Source organism: Xyrauchen texanus, chromosome 39 (genome assembly GCF_025860055.1).
Source record: "Xyrauchen texanus isolate HMW12.3.18 chromosome 39, RBS_HiC_50CHRs, whole genome shotgun sequence".
In the NCBI taxonomy this organism is placed as follows: Eukaryota; Metazoa; Chordata; class Actinopteri; order Cypriniformes; family Catostomidae; genus Xyrauchen; species Xyrauchen texanus.
In genome coordinates this window covers 28,010,723-28,029,094 of record NC_068314.1, presented here as the reverse complement: position 1 = coordinate 28,029,094, position 18,372 = coordinate 28,010,723, and the positions used below count along the sequence as shown (strand labels likewise).

Genomic DNA, 18,372 nt, shown 5'->3' with positions numbered 1-18,372 from the left:
AAAGTTGGCCTATTCCGCAATAGATTTGAAGTACTGAATGTCCTGACAGACTTATGTTATATGCATCATTTACAATACAGCTTAGGTTCATTTATCTGCTTATCCTTATTTGGTGAGATTGATACAGTATATCATTCACCTAAAACATTCATGTGGAATACTTTACAATGCAGTTTTACTTGAAGCTCATTAGCTACATATCTTGATGTTCATTTAAAGACAATCTTTTCTAACACCGCAGTGTACATGGTGTACTCTCACACCCTCAGAGCTCTCTAATGCTTTTAGAGGAAGGAAATGGCTGCTGATTGTGCCAGAAAGGTTGTCCTTCCCTCTATCAGAGAATGTGTGATTTTTACAAGACTTATAGTTATTTTGCTGACTTCCTGTTAGGCCTCTCTATCTTAGACTTCGATTGATAGACCGAGTGACTGAAAAGTAGTCTGATTGGTTTTCATGGCATTAGTGCTCCCTAATTGAAACAAAAAATTGGACTCTCCAGACATATGAACACGTCATCTTGCATCTAATCCAGGAGTGGTCCTAAAACATAGACCGTACAACGGTATCAGCGGTATTGAGTTTGGAAAGAGCTCCTCATGCTCCAGTCAGCATGTGAATTATTAATCCTGTTCTCATCTAAACATTGTGAGTTTCCAGTTTGAGGGCATTCAGTGAGCAAAGTTTGAGTTGCAGGGTTTTTTTGTGTGGTTGACCGTCTATTTCCTGAATATTGTGGACAAAGTGTAGATTGTTTGTATATTATGTTGCTGGGTGCTGCTAATTTCATCCGTTGCGTGACACAATTATAATACTTGTTTTGTACATTGTTTTTAGAGCAGTTTAACCAGGTCGTTGAAACCACACAGCAGGTGAAGTTTCCTTATTGTACTTCCTTTTAGAATCTCTGAATGTTACTAATGCTTCCTTCTGTAATGGGGGGGGGGGGGGTAGTTTATGTTCTCAGTTGAGCATGTTCTCCTTTTGAGTTGTGGGATTAATATTGCTTTATGGATCAATAATGCACTTCCTATTTAACTCACTGTGTTAAATGTAGTAGACAGTAGGCTTTTAAACCAAGAGCACAGTGCAAAAGTGCTTTAGATGAAGAACTGGCTGTAGTGCTTTAATAAATGGTATTTCTCATGCATTCAATAACGGGGGTAGCCCCAATATTTCGAATATAGGTCGATCAATGTGTGTTTTTAGTGACCACTTTAACAAATAAAAATTGGATCCCCTTAATATAGTATTTTTTGTTAATCTTTCATTCCAGGAACTTGTTATAGACAATACCATATCCACACACAAGGCAAACCCTCTTTACATGCACATCTGTTGAACTCATTAATCCATATATTTCTGTAGATGTCTGACCCAAATGTCTGTTATTAGTTGGGGAATGATAAGTTAGCAATGAAAACACGCCACATCATTGTCTCTGGTTTCCTTAGACCCTCAGCCTTCTTCGAGGGCAGCCAGGGAGAGGCTAACATTTGAATAGGGAAAGTCATGCAAATATCAGGTGGTTTGCTCAGGGTTTTGCACTCTGAGTGGTGTTACGGTACGTCTCATAAACTATATTGATGGCCATATCTGGTATGCTTTGCCGCTCTGGTACTAAATTCTTGGTATGTGTCAAAAATGTGTCAAGCAGGTTGGTTGGATGTCTTAATTTGCCTTATTTTAATAGCTGTTTGTATGAATGTAATTTTTAAACTCCATCATAGGTGCTGATTGTGTGTATCAAAAATAGATAATAAATATAGACCTTCATTAAATGCACACACATCATCAAAGGCATTTGTATGTGCAAAAGTGTGAATGGATGGCTATGGGCTTGTTTACAGAGGAGGATCTTGATGGTGTAGACTCTGTTGATGATCTATGTTGTTCATCCAGGCATGTAGATGGTGGGCTTTGCATTTGTGCATGGCTGCAGAGTGGGAAGGAGGTTTCACGCTGCACCCTTGACCCAGTAATATATGAGAGAGAGCGAGAGTACATATGAAACATGTGGGAGGGAGCAGAACATAAGGCGTCATTCCTACACGGCTGCAGAATCGGCAAAGAGAGAAGATGAGAAGATCAACTCAAGGCATCTAAATCTTTTAAATGGGATGCTGATATGCTGTGTCTCACTTCTTACTGGCATCAAAGACCTTCCAAAAAATAAGAAATTGATCTGCCCTGATGAAATGCTGGGCCTGGAACCCCACATTCATGCATGAACGAGACATCAATAAACCCATAACAAAATGCATTTGTTAGTTGATTCACCAAAAAGTGTAACCATTGTGGCTCTGTGGCGCTATCAAGACATTACTCAGTGAGTAACACAGTGACATTGACATTGGCTCACCATTGGCTCAAACGTTTGGGGTGGGACTCCATTTGTCGATGCTAGTATGCAAAAATTACACACATCAATGTGTAAAGACTTTATCTGAACATCAGGGCTCCCTACTAGAAAAAATGTTTGCTATAGCTTGCAGCTCTCACTTCCTGTAGAGCTATTTTTTGTTAGTTTAATTCTCACACCAATAACCAGAACATATCTGTGCCAATAAACGGATGTAGATTGTTAAATTGAGGCCATTCAGCAGGTGCAGATGTACATGACTTGCACGTTGCCTGAAATTAACACTTAAAGGCATTGTGTTCCCTAATCAGTCTGAGTAGCTGCACTTTAAGACGCCTGATTGACATGCAGTGATGACTTGAAGATGTCACTCAGATAACATGTACAGCCATGCCCTTTTCTCTCATGTGATGTAAGCTCTGTAAGTTGATATTTGCTTAGGTCGTGCACCGAGGCACCTTTTGTTTGGTACATGGTAACACCCTTTACTTGTGCTTTAGATGACTTTCTTTCCTCTGTTTGTTTAACTCTCAAACTGTAAACTGCATTTTTTATTTAAAGAATGGGCTGGAGTTTTTAACAATGAAAGGCATTTTTCAATAGATGAAGCTGTATTGTTCAAATGCACCCCATATGAATTATACAGGCAAGATTTATCTATTTATTTGTGCAAAGCAAACCTTTGACCACTTTCCCTGACAACAGTACCTAATACCTTGTCGATCCACTGCAGGGAATGTTCTGGTAAGTTATACTGTCTGCTACACAACTTTTTGTGTATATGCAGGATATCTGGGTTTGGTGTGATGTCGACTCTTGATCACTGCAAAAATCTGTCGAGCTATGATTCACTGGTTTATCAAATCAGGTCACTTAGTCCACATTGAACATCTGGGATTCAAAATCTAATTTAAACCAGGGACTGAAGAGGATTTTTGGGGGGATTTTGAACAATTAAAACCAAAAAAGTAATGTCGTAAAATGAATTTGAAAATTCTGTGCTATTTCTAAGATGCTAATCAAATGTCTATTTTTTGGATGTCAAATGTAATAATTTGAATATGTCATCTTGGACTTGAACTGACACCTAGACGTATGGGTGCAATAGGTTTTAGGTTTTAGTTTAGATGTTCACAATTCACAGTAATTCATGATTAATTATCCAATAATTGAGTGGTTACTAAGATTAAGCAAGTAGTATTCGGCTGGCCATGTGATTCTAACATGGTAGCCCCCATGAGGGGACCCTCTCAGTGTAAAATTAAACTTTTTTTTTAATAAGGTTACTGATTCAAATGGAGTCTTGATCTCATGTGTGTTCCTGATATTATACATGTTTCAAAATAACAATTAATTTCATTAAAAGTACAAATGGGGAAAAATTACTGAGTGCACCTTTAACTCTTGTACAAAAAGTTAAACTTTGTTATACTAAATTATACTTGGATAAATGTTTTGTACAAACTAGAATGCAAACTAAAACAAAAAGGGGGACATTCCAAATACTAAGAAATTCAGAAATTGTTACATTTTCAGTTCAACTTCACGCAACTTTTCTTTTTATGCTGACCATGTAATTTGTAGTGATTTGTATTTATTAAATTAGAAACCACAAAAATACTAGTAGATCCTATAAATATTTATATTTCATGCATTTCTATTTGTGAGTTTTGCTTGGCAGGTTAGCTAATGGCACTTTTCCACTGCATGTGTTCAACTCTCCTCCTCAACTCTATTCACTTTACTTTTCTGAGCTTGCATTTCCATTGCAGTTTAGTGCCACCTCAACGTGGGTGGGATTATAGGCTGTAGTATACACGTGTTGTTTTGCACACAGCCATTTCTTTTTTCACAATTCGAAAGTCGCGTGAACAAATGATACTGTTATCGCTGTTGCTAACTTTAAAACTAGCGGGTTGATGTTGCGTGCCGGAAATCCAGTGACGCTATTAATGACTATTCTCCCTGACCAATCAGTGATCTGCTGAGTTTTGAGGTCACATTTAGTATCGGCAAAAAAAGCGAGCGGAGTTGAGTACAGTTGTACTGTGCAGTGGAAAAGCCCCATTAGACTACAGAGGTAGTGTGTGACGTGGAATATGGGGAAGTGTTACATGGTTTTGAGTGTTGGATGTTTCCTAGCTGGAAAAGATGACACGGAAAGAACGAATCAGGTTTTGCATGCCATGTTTTTTTTTAATCTCTTGTAATGAGGTTTGTCTCAGGGCCTTGGTACACTCGGTGTGTGAGTGTGTGAGTGTGTGAGATCTGGACCAGCTCCCTGAATGATGAGATCAAGTGAGCAAAAGAGATGCGAGTGAATCGACTGGAGATACAATATCATACGCATTATCCACCCACTTCTAATTGCGTGCGCTTATGATGCCCTTTATTCCAACTACAACTCCCACACTCACAAGAATATACACACTTACAGTTTTCTCAAGCATGAACCTATTCTCTCACACATACACTTGAATTTTGGCCTTCATGTGCACATTATTATAACCAAGAATCATTCCCTCTTGCAAAGTGCACAATCTTAAAGTCGATCTGTTTTGCATTCTTGATGATCACAGATGAATTGTTCACAATATTATTCCCAAAAAAAATTGTCTTCATATTCTTTCATCAAAATGTAGTAAAAACAATATTTATCTTTCAGCTGACTTTAGTAATCTCTCGTATTTTTCAAACAATCCTCTCCTATCACCTGGCTATATTCTGTTTGAAATGCCCACTTTCCATGATGCAAACTATTCTCAATGGAAAAAAATTTCCGCTCTGCGTTTCACTGGAAAATGTGTGACCATGCACTTGTATGAGTATCTTTTGATGCGAGTTCTTCTCAGACCTCATTCATATTCACACACTCAAAATATGTTTCATACACCAGAAGAGGGTGACAGCCAAGCCTGTTGCCATTCATGTAGTGTAAGTATGTGCATATTGAGTATCTCAATCAGACCATCAGCAGAATAACTTTCATTCAGACTGGTCTCCATTGTTTGACCCCATTGTTCCAGAAGGCCACTTTCTCTGCTTTGGAAATGCTTGGATAAGGAATGGAGTGAAAAAGCTAATTATAGTAGCACATAAACCTCTTCCTGAGAGATTTTGGTTGTGTACACCAAGGTACTAAATCAATTGGGAGAAGGAAGATGGTGCCACAGTTTGTGTCTTCTTTTTTGAATGTATGAAATCTCACATTGGCTGTCAAGCGTCATATTTCATCCCAAAATAAAAATGAATGAATGAATAAATAATAAAATAAAAAAAATAAAAAATATATATATATATACAGTGAGGAAAATAAGTATTTGAACACCCTGCTATTTTGCAAGTTCTCCCACTTGGAAATCATGGAGGGTCTGAAATTGTCATCGTAGGTGCATGTCCACTGTGAGAGACATAATCTAAAAAAAAAATCCAGAAATCACAATGTATGATTTTTTAACTATTTATTTGTATGATACAGCTGCAAATAAGTATTTGAACACCTGTCTATCAGCTAGAATTCTGACCCTCAAAGACCTGTTAGTCTGCCTTTAAAATGTCCACCTCCACTCCATTTATTATCCTAAATTAGATGCACCTGTTTGAGGTCGTTAGCTGCATAAAGACACCTGTCCACCCCATACAATCAGTAAGAATCCAACTACTAACATGGCCAAGACCAAAGAGCTGTCCAAAGACACTAGAGACAAAATTGTACACCTCCACAAGGCTGGAAAGGGCTACGGGAAATTGCCAAGCAGCTTGGTGAAAAAAGGTCCACTGTTGGAGCAATCATTAGAAAATGGAAGAAGCTAAACATGACTGTCAATCTCCCTCGGACTGGGGCTCCATGCAAGATCTCACCTCGTGGGGTCTCAATGATCCTAAGAAAGGTGAGAAATCAGCCCAGAACTACACGGGAGGAGCTGGTCAATGACCTGAAAAGAGCTGGGACCACCGTTTCCAAGGTTACTGTTGGTAATACACTAAGACGTCATGGTTTGAAATCATGCATGGCACGGAAGGTTCCCCTGCTTAAACCAGCACATGTCACGGCCCGTCTTAAGTTTTCCATTGACCATTTGGATGATCCAGAGGAGTCATGGGAGAAAGTCATGTGGTCAGATGAGACCAAAATAGAACTTTTTGGTCATAATTCCACTAACCGTGTTTGGAGGAAGAAGAATGATGAGTACCATCCCAAGAACACCATCCCTACTGTGAAGCATGGGGGTGGTAGCATCATACTTTGGGGGTGTTTTTCTGCACGTGGGAGAGGGCGACTGCACTGTATTAAGGAGAGGATGACCGGGGCCATGTATTGCGAGATTTTGGGGCACAACCTCCTTCCCTCAGTTAGAGCATTGAAGATGGGTCAAGGCTGGGTCTTCCAACATGACAATGACCCGAAGCACACAGCCAGGATAACCAAGGAGTGGCTCTGTAAGAAGCATATCAAGGTTCTGGCATGGCCTAGCCAGTCTCCAGACCTAAACCCAATAGAGAATCTTTGGAGGGAGCTCAAACTCCATGTTTCTCAGCGACAGCCCAGAAACCTGACTGATCTAGAGAAGATCTGTGTGGAGGAGTGGGCCAAAATCCCTCCTGCAGTGTGTGCAAACCTGGTGAAAAACTACAGGAAATGTTTGACCTCTGTAATTGCAAACAAAGGCTACTGTACCAAATATTAACATTGATTTTCTCAGGTGTTCAAATACTTATTTGCAGCTGTATCATACAAATAAATAGTTAAAAAATCATACATTGTGATTTCTGGATTTTTTTTTTAGATTATGTCTCTCACAGTGGACATGCACCTACGATGACAATTTCAGACCCCTCCATGATTTCCAAGTGGGAGAACTTGCAAAATAGCTGGGTGTTCAAATACTTATTTTCCTCACTGTATATATATATATATATATATATATATATATATATATATATATATATATATATATATATATATATATATATATATATATTAATTAGAGGTTCCACATTCATGGACCACCTGAAAACATCAGGAAATCATTAAAGGTGCAGTATGTAACTTTTTTTGCCAACGTGTGAACGGCTTGTAACGCAACGTAAAAAAATTAGCCCTTCACGGTTGCCTATTAAAGCCTGTCATTGTTCATGCCCAAAAGGGTTTTCAAGCAGGGGGGATCACCAAACTAGTTCACGCAGCCTTAAAGTGCAGGGCACCCCTGTGCAATCAAGGGCCCCCTGGTAGTCAAGGGTCCCTGGGCACTGGCCCCATTGGCCCAGTTGGTAATCTGTCCCTGCTGTGTAATTTTTGCTAAAATGATCTTTCGAATTGCAAGCTACGCTTGCTTTGTAAATTTCATATAATTGCAACGATCTTCTCTTGATACTAAAAGTCAGGTATGCAGGATACATTTAAGCAAACACGCTGGTTTCTTGATCGTAGTACAACATATGACATACAAAACATACTATAGTGCAACATAGCAGAGCAGTGCAACAGTAAACAGTCTGGTATGGTTCAGTAGTATGTAGCTGTATGTGTGTATCAGTATGCTATGTTAGCTGATAAGCAGTTTTAATTTGGTCTCAAAGTTTGTAGTAAAACAATCATAAATGTGTAATTTTAATGCTACCTTATCCATCAGTTTAATGCCAGTGAATCACGTCTCTGTAAATTTTTTTTTTGCCGATGCTCACTCGCTCGCGTCCCTATGGAGTGTGTGCAAGAGCGCAAACACGAGCAACAGGTAGCTGGCTGCAGTTCACTTAACGGCCACAGATGTCATTAATAACAATGGTTTCTGAATCTTACATACTGCACCTTTTAAAAACTGTGTTGTCCAGGCATGGTAAATTAATGAAAATTTCAGAAGTCATGGAAATGTCTTAGTGAATGTCTATTTTTTCTAGTTTTTCTCTACTCTAAAATATTCAATCTGCTAGATTGCTCTTGTGTTGAGTAAAACTTCCTCCCAAGCCGTAGTGACGTCCGATTTATCAGTTAATCATTTTGAGTCGGTTCTTTTCAATGAACGAGTCAAAACAATTTCCTAAATAGTTTAACTTTTTCCTTTGCTAACTGATCTTAATCAATTTGATTAAAAAAAATTATCTGTATTCCATAATCACAAACGCTTGTAAATGTCATAAAACTTATGGAAAATTATTGGGTGGACTCCTTGTATATGTTGCATAAAGAAAATAAATATTTAAAATAATTTATATAAATGTTTTATATTTGTATTCCTTTGGAAATATTTCCATTTTATAAAATGTTTAATTGTCATGAAAATAATGTCACAATGCAGAACAATTTCAACCATACACCCTGTCTCCAAAACCCTCCCTCCAAAGACACCTAGGACAACCACCTAGGTTTTGCTGCTTTTTTTGTTGTTTTTGTTTTCTTTTTCCACACAAGCCATTTACTTATTATTCTTTTTGAGTTTAGGCTGGAATATGATCTAGACATGTTTCCATGAGATTCACCCTTATAGTTTTGGACGATTGAACACGTTACTGGTTTAAACCAATACAATTTTTAGAAAAAAGGAGTAGAGAAATGTAAAGAAATAAATCTAATGAATATTATAGGGAGCCTGCATGTGCCATGAGATCATTCTTAATGCTCTTATCACAGTGGCTCTCAGCCAGAAAAAGAGAGAGCAAGGCTGCTGTGTTTTTGTTTGGGTTGCCAACCGAAAGACAAATCTCATGCTGTGTAGATGCTAGTGTGACATTTAGAACCATTTTTCCTCTCATTGAAGATTTTGTGTTGCTTCATTTGCCGAGGTGTTTTTTTTCATGCCGCCATATTCCACACAATGCAACATCACAAGTGCAGACACAATTGCACATTTCCTGTCTGAACATTTCATCTGTCACAACAAGGTGTCTTGCCTTGCTTTCATTTGAAATTTTTTCTAAACCTTTAACAAATATGTCGTTATCCTTGTTCAGCCCAGGCAGTTCTAGCATGTCAGTGCTTAAAGGGATAGTTCACCCAAAAATGAATATTCCATCATCATTTACAAAGTTAGTGACAACATTTATTATTGTTACAGTATACTTGATTTTCATAAAAAATATGCGTGCGTGCGTGCGTGCTTGCTTGCTTCTGCTCAATGAGACATGGAGCTTCCATGCCGACGCTCCAGACATTTTATATGAATAAATTATCCTGCATTTTCATTCTTTCGTCCCAGAAAAAGTGAGAAACTCACTTTGCGTGCATTACAGAGGATGCAATAAGTAGCTAAAAATACCTCAGACTGAATCTTTGTTGCTAAGGCTTGCTCAGCAACTGCACTGAATGTCACAACCCCTAGAATACCCCCTCCATGAGTACTGTTTCTTTCAGTCACTGGAGATGATGGAATATTCAGTTTTGCATACCCTCTCTCCATTGTTTCTGCTCAAACTGCACTGAGGACAAATGTGATATCACGGATGTGCCATATCAATGCTCATCAGAAGGGAGAGAATAGTGCTTAAAGGGTTATTTCATTAAAAAAAAAAAAATTATTGTAATTTTCTCACTCTCATATTGTTGCAAACCTGTATGAACACAAAATGTGATGTGAGAAAGAATGTTAGGAGCTGACAGCATCCGTTATTATTCACTTTCATTGTATGAAAAAAAAAAAGATGCAATGAAAGTGAATGGTGACTGAGGCTAACATTCTACATTAAATGTTGGAGAAATCTGCCTTTAGTAAATGCATAGAAGCCATCAAACTGCCCCTATAATGCCTTTAAGGTATTGTTCATGTATTGTTCTTTCCCAATTTTGTTCAGAAAATGTTAAAGGAATATTCCGTGTTCAATGCAAGTTAAGCTCAATCGACAATATTGGTGGCGTAATGTTGATTACCACAAAAAAGACTCATCCCTCCTTTTCTTTAAAAAAGCAAAAATCACGCTGACTACCACCCCTGGAGTCGCAAGTTATAATCCAGGGCATGCTGTGAATCCAGCCAGGTCAATCAAATTGGCCCTGTTGCTAGGAAGGGTAGAGTCACATGGAGTAACCTCCTCATGGTCGCAATCATGTGGATGGCTCTCGATGGGGCACGTGATGAGTTGTGCATTGATGCCGCAGAGAATAGCGTGAAGCCTCCACACGTTAAATGTCACCACAAGGACATGGAGGTCTCTGGGAATTGGGCATTTCAAATTGGGGAGAAAAATCAAATAAATAAAAATAATAAAATAAAAGCAAAAATCGACGTTACAGTGAAGCACTTACAATGGAAGTGAATGTTGTCAATTTTTGGAAGGTTTAAAGGCAGAAATGTGAAGCTTAGAATTTTATAAATGCACTTACTTTAGTTCCTTTGTTAAAACTTGTATTATGCAAGCTGTAAAGATGTTTGAATCGTCATTTTAATGGTCAATGGTTTTTAAGGAAATGAGGGTCAAGTCGTTATTATTTTTTTTATGGTAATCTACAGTATGCCACAAACTATGTTGATTGAGATTAATTTGTACTGAACTCTGAATATTTCTTTAAAAATGTAGTGTGGTTATTGTGAGTTTAAGATAAACCGTAAATTGGTAAGGAATAAGATCAGAGGTTAGATCATTCACTTTAAAAGTGTGTGAAGGATCTCTCATCCTTCCATCTATTGTTCAATATGGATTTAACAGAATGTTATAATAACACCCCACTTGTGCAATTTTTCCACCATAAAAGCACCATATACTCTATAATGGAATGGCCTCTTGTGATGGGCAGATTACTGATTATCTTTACCACATACATGTCTTCTCTAATCTCAGCAGCAATCAGCCCTTCCCTCCACCATCCTGAGTCACATACACAACACTAAATAAAAAGGAAAACAAATTTGGAGGAACTACCTTAGAGGAACTCCTTGTCTGCAAAGCAAATTTCCCCTAATAATTAGCTAGCTAGTTAGTTAGTTGGCTATTAGAGAGCGCAATCGGTGCAGTTACTGTCAATCTATCTGTTCCCAAGGATGTCAAGTTATGCCATGACATGTTCATAATGTCTCTAGCTACACAAAACAAAGCTAGCTTTTGTATGATATTAATGCTGATGGCCTTTTCAACCTCTACACATTAGTACCTCACAAGGCCTCTACTGTGTTAGATATAAAGATGCCCCTTTGTGACCTTTTGTGCAATGTTTCTTCTTGGTTTTAGAATGTCACAAGAGAGGAAGAGGTGGTGAAGTCAACATCTCTCACAGAAGAAGAAATAAAAGCAAAAATAGAGGACTACAACTCCATAGTGACTGAGAATGGAATGAAATTAGTAAGTATTGTTTTGTCAACAAAGCATATTTTCATACAAAGCATTTGTAATGTTGTAAAAAATGATGTAATCTGAGAATGAAGACTTCTCTTTTGAACGTAACTTTGACAAAAGCTGTAATGGAAGTTCCTTTTGTCCTTCTCCAGGGCACAGATGGCACATACACTGGTTTCATAAAGGTTCATTTGAAGTTGCGCAGGCCTGTGACTGTACTCTCTGTGGATGGGAAGTTACCAGGACCTTGTTCCTCTTCTGATAGTTCAGATACACGCACATCCTTCTACCTTCCCAGTGATTCTGTTAAACAAATACACATCAGCAGTACCACCACGGTCAGTGAGGTCATCCAGGGCCTGCTGAAGAAGTTCATGGTACAGGATAACCCTCGCAAGTTTGCCCTCTACCGCCAGACCCGACGAGATAGTCAGGGTGAGCAAGCATGTCTGTATGTTCAAATGAAGATGGAATATACTTTAAAACATGCTAAAATAATGTGTTCTTTGCTTGCTTTGTCAGATCTTTTCCAAAAGCTGCCGGTATCGGAGTGTCCGCTCTACTTGAGGCTGTTAGCGGGTCCTGATCTAGAGAATTTTACTTTCGTACTCAAGGAAAACGAGACTGGCGAGGTGGAGGTGAGCTATTTTGTAATATATTGTTTTTGGATCTTCAGGAACTTTCTCAAGTCAACATGCATTCATAATTGACCCCATTTACTTTCTCAATACCAGCTGCGGCCTGAGCATTTTAAGTCTATGCCTACACTGTTTCTTTTCAAAACTTGATCCGACACTAAATGCACAAGCAGCCTAATTTACACTTGGAAAACTCCTGTTGTTGCTATAACATTGCAAACATAACTTCCCAATTTGCTTGATGAAAATCAGTCCTCCTTTCCTGTTGAACATCTCAGGTTTTTAAATCCATAAGGATCTCTTTGTCAATGGTGATGTGGCAGTGATGACAGCCGCCTCGTCAGCAAGATCTCTCGCTCTTCACTTTCAAATTACGTAAATCACTTAAAGCATGATTGCGTCACTCAAGGCCAGCTTGAAGGCCTGGACTGGGACATATTCTAAATACCACACCCACCAAGAACAAATTAATCAATCTGATTGGCTGAAGAATCTGACAATCTGACTTAAGATGCCTATTCACTGCAGTGTCGAGGGATTTTTTGGAAATTCTGAAGGCCTGAAGGAGTGGAGCTCAGACTCATGCGCTGCTTCGGCTAATGAGATCGGCTTCGGGTATGCAATTTGTGAAACAGTTGTCACACTTTGCTTGTAAGCATTGAGGAATAAATTCTGATTAGATTTTTGTTTTTTGCCATCCGTTTGTAGATTAATTAGGAGTGGAAAGAGTTGAAAACACATAGGCAAAAAGGTCAATGAGAATGAAAGGATGAAAAAAATAGAATGTTACGCCACCAGAGAAGGCTATTTGTACATGATGTGAAGTGGAGTTCCTAAAACCCCTTTACCCATGATAAAATCACTGTAATGCACAGGATCAAGTGGCTTATTGCTATAAAACAGTGGCAAAAGCAATATGATTGAAGACACTAATGTTAAATAAATTGCAGAGCCCCACCTAAATATTCATCCATTTGAAAACATTGATCAATACTATAAATTGACAATATGTTATTTGTTAACCCGTAATGTGTTCAAGTCGCAGACATGTGTAATTAAAAGCAGGTCTAGAATAAGTTTAAGTCTTAATTTAGCTGAAACCTCTGTTACACTTTATTTTATATAGATCTAAAGCTCAAAGTATACTTGGGTCAAAGTATACTTCCGCGTACATACGTGATGCAAATCTCATCAGTAGCAGAGTGCGCGAGCACTGAACGCACGCAGCCCTCATTTTCTAACCACGCGTCTTTGAATGCGCATGCACCTGGAATTATTTGCACTAATTAGTGTCCACAAGGTGGCAACACTCACGTCTGAGCCATTGTTGTCACTAAGAAGCGCTAAGAAGAGGAAGATGTAAACTCCGAGTAAAACAGGAGACAAAGTTAAAAACAACAGTGGATTGAGGAGCTTGAGTCTGAAAGAATATAAAGACATCTTTATAGGTCTGAACTTCTGGAGAAATACAACTCCACCCCGAACTCCGCCCCTAATTTTCCCCAAAGGAAATCTGTGGTAAAATATGGTACTGCAACGAGCCCTCATTGGGGCAGAAATTAATCTGACCATTTAGGTAGAGCCAAACCAAAGGTAACATTAGTATTTGTGTGCCCCAGCAGTGTAACAGATTGTGAACATGGCAAGCGCTTTGATGAACGTGTGTGTGTAAGAGCGTGTCGTTTCTATTGCAAATTCATGAAAAATTTGGCCACCAAACAACTTGGTCCTGACAACCCAGACATGCAAATAGTATGGCAATTAAAAGACCAGGGTAGGCGATAAGACATTGTATGTATTGTATGACAAAAAAAATGTCAAAAAGCCTTGGCTTTCTGTTGCAATGATCTAAATAAAATTGTATGTTTCCCAAAATCCCATATTTATGTTTTCATTCTTATTTTGCAAGGGGACTGGGAATACAGTAGTGTAGGTGTTAGCGATTTGAAACATTTCTACTTCAAACCTATTTACAGCTTGAAACTTACTGTGATTTTAAAACATGTATTATTAATATAATTAAGCATGTATTTAATTTATTTTTAGTTATGTGAAAACGTGTTAGTGGCATATAGTTCTGTTTATGTATGTTGATGGATATTTCACCATAGCTTTCTGTTCTACTCCTCCTTGGGGTTCTTCAACAACACTTAACACTTGATTTAGATTTTGATCTTCAAGTCAATATTTCAAGGTAGAGCGTTCTTATTTACAATATCAGAGTCAACATTATGTTTAAAGAGTGCTGCCTTGTGGAGGAATAATGCCAGGATATGTATCAATGTGTTGTTTGAAGAACAGTTAAATGAGTTGAATAATGTAAAAAAAAAAACAACAACAAAAAAAAACAACGCTATATCCGTGGTCACGAGATGCTTCTGCTTTAGATAAAAGCATCTACTAAATGTAACATTTAAATGTATAGTAATACCGTTCCAAAGGCCACATTCACACAATTCTGTTAACATTTGAAAACATTTGCCGCTATGGATGCTGCTTAATGTGGTTCATCTAATAAGAATTTAGAGAAGTGGAATCTACCTGTACTATAAGGTTTAGTGCACTTCATTTCATGTTGACTTTAATAAGTCTCTTCTCATTTTCTTTTCCAGTGGCATGCATTCTCAGTCCCTGAGCTGCAGAATTTCCTGATTATCCTGGAAAAGGAAGAGAAGGAGCGCATGCGGCAAGTGGAGCTGCGTTATACTGCCTACAAGGAGAAGTTGTTACAGGCTCTGTGTGCAGTTCAGGACAAGCTGGACTAATGCAGGACAATCACTGTCCCTCGCTCCATTGAGCCAACACTGGGCCAGCCTGGAGGACCAATGGTGCAACAGACTAACTTACAAACCCTCCACTCAGGACTTTGTAGAAGCTCTTAGCATGTCTTCGCGATCTTTGGCCCCAAAAAGAGGCAAAGGGTGTGAAACACAAAAAGGAGGTTGGAACTAAAGATTCAATATTTGAAAAGAGTAACCTTTCTCTCTGAAAATGGCACACTGTAAGCCCAGCGGTCATGCTTTTTGATATTTAATTGGGTTTAATTTGTTTTTACTTGTTGTTTTTATTTCAACCCGGTCTGTTATTGATTTGTTTTACATTCTGCTTCTATTGCTGCTATTGCAAGTGTTACTTAAAGCATGACTTCGCCTTTGGTCGCTCCGCTTGTGTCTAGTGCATGTCTTTAATCAGGGAATATCTGTAATAATATCTGAAATTGGGGAGTTAAAGAGAGCCCCCCAACAGGAAGTGGAAAGATTCTGATTAAATATGATGCTTGCAAAATTTAACATTAACATGTAATAACCTAGTCTACTAATTAAAATATGTACAGTCCATTATTGGTTATTACATGCTAATGAAAAAAGGCAACTTTCTCTTGAATTATACTTTTTTATACTTGATTGTACTGTACTGTATTGTACTGAAAATGTTTCACCCTGCAGCTCAATTCAAGTAGACATCCGGTTCCATGATTTGGTTACATAGACCCCACATAATCAATATCTATGCTGCTTCCTTCTATTTCAGGTAACTAAATGGTTGCTCTTCTCTTTAGGATAGCCATCATTGGTAAAGCCCCACAGCTATGGCTGCTGTATATTATGTATTAATAAAAGCCTATGTTTGAACAGAGATGGGCTGCTCTGCATGCCCAGATACAGGCATTTAAGCTGAATTATCTAGAAATGTGAAAAGCAGCCATGGAGACTGTTATTTAGTGTTGGGTTTCTGAAAAGAGGCTACATCTGTTTAGGTGTCACATGAAAGCTTATAGCAACAATCAGCCTCAGCGCCGACAAATCACATCAGTATTTAACGTATGCCACCAGCGCTTAATGTACCATGCAGGGAACATCAGTGAACGAGTAGATAGTTCTGTTCACACAAGCGACATTGTGTGCTCTTTTTATCAGTTCAGCTTTTAGCACATAATAAACCATAGATTTAATATACATAATATTAATGTTTGATTTTAAGGGATATATCCTGGATCAGCACTCTGAGAGCGCTATGGATCTAATCCACACTTGGGCACATGGGTTGTATCTTCTAGCATCTGAATCGATGTTGCACCAAAGTGCAACAGTCCCCCTGAGGTTTAATTACAAAAGGATCCTAACAAAGACAATGCCGAGATTTTCCAGTTGTTTTGTTTTTTTTAAGTTGTGTGTATTGTGGATTCTGGACGTCTGTGCATTACACAACAACAAAGGCCATTGAGTGGTCTGCCAGTATATACAGTAATCCATAATATCCTGTAATGGGGATGTTATGAGACACGCCTTCTTTTGCTTTGATAAATAATCCATTTATAAAGGGATTTATGTTTTCACGTGCGTGTCTTCATCTGCAAATTAGGCCTATATACCATGAATCCTTGGGACAAGAGAAGCATGTGAATTTAATCTAAGGCACTGGGGGAATTTATGGATGCCATATTGGTTGGTGATTAGTATTGAAAAGCACCAAAGGGTTAATCCCTACTAGTTTGGGATGATTGTAAACCCTTCAATTTGATGTTCCAGTTATATTGTCTACAACAGAAGCACATTTAAATCCCATACCTTAAAGGTGCACACAGTGACATTTCCAACAATTTCCGTTTATGTTCGCTTTCACCTAGCAGCATAGATGCAGCATAAAAAGAAGTTCTCAGTTACCAATGTTGTTGTAAAAATGCTCTATTCACAGTCAGCCATAATTAACTTATTCCACAAGTAAAAGTGTCCAATTACAAGGAGTGATCCCAACATGGCAGCACTCATGAATGTGCAATTGATTTATTTGCTCCATGTGTAGAATAAAGCAGCTTTTTTTTATGGGAGTCATAATTTTAAACATTTTCTAAAAGTACTATTCTACTATTCCCATTCTCCATGTAGTGCACCTTTAATGAGCCATGGACTTCCAATCAAATGGATATAAATGGACATCACTGGCAAGCATTTATGTCAGTTTTATCACGGCAGAGGTCGGGGTTATGATTTGGAATGGTTGGAGTTTGGTTTTTGTTAGGGTTGAGCACCAATTTAAAGGAATGTTTTTAGTGATGGCACTTTACAGTCGTAAGTTTCCATGTGGCTCACTCTGCCCTTAAGCTGGCCCTGTATCGCCTCCTGGTGGACTGGAAGAATCACTTTCACCATTAAGCAAGAGACAGGGGCTTTGTATGTCTGCTCAGGCTGCTTTTCCCTGACAGCCATATTTCCTGCTGGCAGTGCCTTTAGTCTCTGTGCAATTTATTTTGACTGTGTACTGTACATATGCTCTAGATGTCTGCTCCTATAACCACTCATGCCGAGAGATTTCACACAGTGGCAGTGGCAATAGCCAGGTGATTTAAATGTCGGAGCCATCAAGACCACATGGGACTTTTTGGGACTAGTGTTTAAAATGTTGAAGAGTGTGTATGTGTGCGCTCATTTGTTTAATTTATTTTTTTTTTGTTCAAGTGAGTGTTATCTTGAGTATGTGGACAAATTATTTTTATTGGGCAATCCTTTTGTTTCAGAGTATCAAATGTTTAAAATATCTGTAAAGCTGTAAATAGACTGAAGAATAAATAAAAGGTCATCCTTTAATGTCGATGAGTCTGATTAACTGAAAGTTTTTATAATAACTTTTATTTAAACTGATAAACATAAGGTAATTACTTGAGTTACTAACATTTTGTTAACAAGATATGCACTTAAGTTTTAAAGTTATTTATTTATATATATTTTTGAATGGCACGTGAGATTGACATGATCTACATTTCCAGTCTATTTTCATCAAAGGCCCTTACAGTTACTAAAATCTCAAACATATTTTTTCAATTTAACTGCTCAATCCCAAATCTGTATTTAACAACATATGCACTAAATGATCACGTATAATTGTACTACACTGTGTGCTTAAAGCAATATTTCGGTCAAGAATGTGAATGTTCCGAGTAATCTACATCTGAGATCTTTTGAAAACATGTTCACTTGTATAAATGTTGATTTAGATTATTATGATTGACTACATACAGAAAAGATTAGTACTTTTACAACAATACTAGTTTAATATAATCTCAGGCGCACAAGTCATGTACAACCAGCAGAGGGAACCCTAATCGAATAGTTC

At 38.1% G+C, this 18,372-nt stretch overlaps 1 protein-coding gene across 3 annotated transcripts in view; it reads left to right on the top strand.

The window, feature by feature from the left end:
- LOC127632588 (ras association domain-containing protein 5-like) overlaps nucleotides 1-17,832 on the top strand; it is a 56,365-nt gene extending 38,533 nt beyond the window's left edge. For all 3 annotated transcript variants that reach the window (XM_052111260.1, XM_052111261.1, XM_052111262.1), the window contains 4 exons: nucleotides 11,519-11,629; nucleotides 11,776-12,058; nucleotides 12,146-12,261; nucleotides 14,874-17,832. In XM_052111260.1, coding sequence (XP_051967220.1) covers nucleotides 11,519-11,629; nucleotides 11,776-12,058; nucleotides 12,146-12,261; nucleotides 14,874-15,026 — 663 coding nt within the window. In that variant the 3' untranslated portion in view covers nucleotides 15,027-17,832. The remainder of the gene's footprint in view (nucleotides 1-11,518; nucleotides 11,630-11,775; nucleotides 12,059-12,145; nucleotides 12,262-14,873) is intronic.
- The last annotated feature ends 540 nt before the right edge of the window (nucleotides 17,833-18,372 follow it).